This window comes from Octopus bimaculoides, chromosome 22, assembly GCF_046866305.1.
Source record: "Octopus bimaculoides isolate indiv1 chromosome 22, ASM4686630v1, whole genome shotgun sequence".
Lineage (NCBI taxonomy): Eukaryota > Metazoa > Mollusca > Cephalopoda > Octopoda > Octopodidae > Octopus > Octopus bimaculoides.
The window spans coordinates 5,858,364-5,863,363 of record NC_142949.1 but is presented as its reverse complement, the minus strand read 5'-3'; the positions used below and the strand labels follow the sequence as shown (position 1 = coordinate 5,863,363).

Here is a 5,000-nt window from a genome sequence, read left to right as displayed (position 1 = left end):
ACTCAGAACGTAAAAACGGAGGAAATGCCGCTATGTATTTTGTCCGGCGTGCCAACGATTTTTATTTCTTTATTGCCCACAAGGGGCTAAACATAGGGGGGGGGGGGCAAACAAGGGCAGGCAAAGCGATTAAGTCGATTACATCGACCCCAGTGTGTAACTGGTACTTAATTTATTGATCCCGAAAGTCGACCTCGGCGGAATTTGAACTCCTAGGGCTAAATAGCAGTAGTATGATTCCCTTATTGGAACTGTCACGTTAAGTTGACCGTATACAACTACTTTATATATATATATATATATATATATATATATATACGACGGACTTTTTTCAGTTTCCGTCTACCAAATCTATTTACAAGGCTTTGGTCGGCTCGAGGCTATAGTTGAAGACACTTGCCAAGGTGTTACGCAGTGGAACTGAACCTGGAACCATGTGGTTGGGAAGCAAGCTTCTTACCACACAACCGCGCCTACACCTATATGCATACATACAAAGATACGTATTCGTTTTTGTGACACCTGCCAATTTATGGATGTTTGGTAATTGTTTAGAATATGTCTGGCAGTTATTACAGAGGTTTTGTAAGAAATTTATGCGGTGTCGGAGTCTTACCTTTTCATCAGCTGTTCAAACATTTCAAGGACCTTCTTCTGCGGTTAGCCATGGTCCTCTTACACACGCGATGTTGTTATACTTGAGAAAACGAGCAACGACAGTTTTGAGAAAAGAATGACTTTGAAGCAGACGCAGTTCAAGTGTTACATCTGTGAACGTGGTCGCAGAACGGAAGCTGAGCGGAAGAGGCAGTTGTGTGCATATGGTCGTGCAAGGTTTAGTGAAGGGTTGGCCGGCTCTGTTCTGACTAGAAAGAGCAATCAACACACACACACACACACACACACACACACACACACACACACACACACACACACACACACACACACACACACACACACACACACACACACACACGCACGCACACACACACACACACACACACACACACACACACACACATACTGATAGAATAAACGTTTATCTCACATTTTTTAATCTATGAATTATGGGTCAAACTATCAAATATTAAATATTGCTAAATAAAAGTCGAGCCCTTTGTTCATACGCGTAGTCAACGTATCTCAAACAGCATAAGCATAGGTCTATGAATTACTTTGTGCGTATACATACAAATGTACATACATACAAACATACTTACATACATACATACAAACATACATACATATATGCATATGTATGTATGTATATATATATATATATATATATATATATATATATATAAGTCATAAGTCATCTTCGTAGTCATAAAGCAAGACCGATGATGGATTACCAGGCCGCTGCTGATGATGCTACACACCATACTAGTCTTGTCTGTCGGGCATGTGGAAGGGAGTGTGATTCAGCAGGAGGACTTAAACGACACGCAAAGGTACATGGAGCCCAATTACAACAACAGCCGGCTATTGCCAGTAAAGGTTTTGGATGCCAACTCTGTGCAAGACATTGTAGATCTTTGGCTGGGCTAAAAAGTCACATTCGATCACAGCACCGTTAAGTTAAGTTTCGTGCAATGGCCATACTCGATAACGAGGGGGAAGCCATCATATATATATATATATATATATATATATATATATATATATACATATACGCACATGCATACATATGTATATATATATATATATATATATATATATATATATATATATATATATATATATATATATATATGTATAATATGCACACATACATACATGTACATATGTTAATATATACATATTTACATACACACACACATATATAGTCACAAATTAAGCTCACAATTCAACATTGAAAGAGTTATATTTTATGACATTCAATTACAGCCACAAAACACTTAAAAAAGACAACAAAATAAAAACAATAGCAAAAACAACTAAAATGTTAAAGAATTGAAACAAATTAAAATTCAAAAAATAAAGGGAGAAATCGTAATCTTTCCTAAAAATCAAAAAAAAAAAATTTCTTTATTGAAAATTTCACGCATGTTAATTTATTTTTTCGTATAAGAAAGAGAGGGTTTTTTTTTAATTAATATTCGTTCATTCTTTCCTTCGTCTTTCCCTTAGTTTTTTCTTTCTTTCTTCCGTTTTCTTTTTTTTCCTTTTCGTTTTTAGTTATTTTTTGAAATTAATTTTTTTTTTGTTTTGCACTTCCCTTACATTATTTTTTTCTTATTCAAATGTTATTTTCTCTTTAAAAGACAAACACGAACAGAAATTGTCTGAAGTTTCAGTGAAATAATATTTCCTTTCTTTTTTAAACAAATTTTACAGAAAAAAAAAAGAAAATCCCAACGAAACGGTGAGTAATTTTACATTCTTATTTTCATCTGCTTCGTTCGTTTTCTTTCTCTTTCTTCCTCTGTCGTCTGCTTTACCTTATTTATCTCATCTGCTCTCACCTTTCTCTCTCTTTATCTATCTGTCTGTCTCTCTCTTCTGTATTTCATCCATCTTCTGATTGTGATCAATGGAATAATTAGTATATGTCATTAATGCTTCTTCTACCTTTTCTCTTCACTTAATCGCTGAACCAGCTTAAATCCGCTGACTCAGAAAGCTGCAAGCTTTAAGTTTTCCGACTGGAAATCTTGGAAATTTTTAGTTATTTTTGTTAATGTTGTTGTTTCTGTTCCTCATTTTCTTTTCCTGTTTATTTTTTGGTTTTTCTAAATAGAATTTTCAATTATTATTTGTTAAAAATGAAATTAAAATTAATATTAAGAAAAAAACACAAAAAGGTAAAAAAAAAAAATAAACACAACGAAACAAAATCTACTAAAATTTAATAAAAAAAGAACATAAACAAAAACAAAACCGAAAAAATTGGAAATAAAAGGAAAACCAGGATTCTTCTTCCCTCCCCTCCACCTCAGCCTCGTCTTGGAAATCCTCAAAAGTCCAAATAAACAGAATAATGAAGAAAAATACATAATTATGAATATTATTATTATTATTATTATTATTATTATTAAAAGATACAAATATGAATGGGGTTAACCCCCGCAACCCAAAAGTTTCTGTTGACATAACTTCTTGAAAAATTTCTGAGTAATTAATTTAAAGGAAAAAAAAAAAAAAATAGCCCTTCCCCCGGCTCCCTCTGAGAGAAAATAATGGTGAAAAACAGAAAGAAAGAACCAAACAACAGAAACCATTGATATTACAAACTAAAGAAACAATAACATATTGAGAATTTCTTCATTTTTTCGAGTGTCTTCTGGAAAACCAGGATAATCCAGCATATATAAAAATTTTGTCCATTATTTGTTTTGGTTCTGAATTTCATTTTTTTGATAATGAGTGCAAAATAAAAACCTTCATTGTTTTGTGAAGTCGGAGAAGCAATTTACATATAATTGTATTCTTTTTTTTTTTCGGTTTCTTTCTTTATTTGCTTGCTTATTTGTTTCTTGGAATTTATATCATGTTACGGTGATGAGATGTTCCAGTTGGGTTTTAGTTTTTTTTTTTTTTTAATTCATGTGTACTGACAGAAGTGAAGAGGAAAATCATAATAATAATAATGAAAAAAAAAATAAAAGAAGAAAGTCAAACTCGATACCGCCATTTTCTTCACCCGAAACTAACGATGGAATATTTCTATGAATTATATTTACTAAATGTATCTTTTGAGAATTTATACTCTCCCCACCCGACCCATCGCTATTCTATTGTTTGTTTTTCAATAATCTTTGCGTCTTGCTTCTGTTTCTGTGTCCATAATCTCAAGCCAGCACCAAGCCATCTGAGTCGTCTCAGCCAGGAGACAATAGATAATGGTAATAGTATTTTTAAATGCATATCAAATTCACTTAGTTAATCCGAGAACAAAGTGAAAGACATCTTTTGGGGGGAGAGAAAAAAAAGGATTTTTTTTTCCTTAAAAAGTCGTTTGCCATTCACCAGCTTCGTCATTTGTGCATTTGAAAATGAAACATGTCTCTTTGTATATATTATTATATATATATATATAATTTTTTTTAACCTTTTTTATATTTGGGGGATTTTCAACTTAATAAATTTCTTCACATAATTTTGTAGATGGGGTTTTATAAAATGTCTTTCATATATCAGTTGTGTTTAAATGTTCTAAATTCTGTGGTGAAAGAATGGCGGTGCCATTTACATATGGATAAGCGGGAAGATCTCCATAGAATGTTGAGTGCTTGTTTCTGGTGTTCTTGGAAGCTTCATGTTCCCTGAGTGTGGTATCAAGCAAAACATCGGAAGAACTGAGCACAGAAACTGGAGTTTTAGTTGTAAAATCTACTTCATCATTGTACATATCGACGGAGAGTTCCTGCTCATCATACCCAACATGAGTCTGTCTGGAGTTGATATCATAATTTTCCAATGAGCTACCTCTGTAAAGAGACGGAGAAAAAAGAAAAAAACACACACACGGATAGCAAACGTAATAATTCGTTTTTGTAAATCAGTTGACAACTTTATCCAATAATATTTAATAAAATTCACACAATAATGTTTAATGACGAACACAAAATATGTAGTAACAAGCATACAATAACCTCTTATGTCATGAACGATAATGTTTAATTATAATAATGTGCTGCAACGTTAATAGGATAATGTTTTAACAACTTATGCACAATAGTGTTTGTTAGCAAACATACAGTAATGTTAGGTAACATATGTACACAGTAATGTTTAGTAACAAATACACAATGATGTATAGTAATACGTATACACACACAAACATGGTAATATGTATTAACACATATAAACGATGATATTTAATGAAAAGTACACAATAATGTACAGTAACATTTACATACACATATAGACATACAGTAACGTTTACATACACATATAGACATACGCGATAATGTTTATTAGCATATATAAACAATAATGCTTAATTACAAAAACAATGATTTTCTTAGTATGAAAACCATAATAATGGTTTATTTCCT

The 5,000-nt window shown here is 32.3% G+C and overlaps 1 protein-coding gene across 23 annotated transcripts in view; it reads right to left on the bottom strand.

Annotated features, from left to right (window-relative positions):
- Positions 1–1,993: 1,993 nt before the first annotated feature.
- Positions 1,994–5,000, bottom strand: part of LOC106869633 (cadherin-23) — an 898,614-nt gene continuing 895,607 nt past the window's right edge. For 13 of the 23 annotated variants that reach the window (XR_016237952.1, XM_089339732.1, XM_089339742.1 and 10 more), the window contains one exon: positions 1,994–4,430. Coding sequence is in view for 11 of the 23 variants with exons in the window: in XM_089339732.1 (XP_089195858.1) it covers positions 4,130–4,430 (301 nt within the window). In the remaining 12 variants the exon portion in view is untranslated. The remainder of the gene's footprint in view (positions 4,431–5,000) is intronic. The other 10 variants (XR_016237951.1, XR_016237950.1, XR_016237947.1 and 7 more) reach the window with 1 other exon arrangement.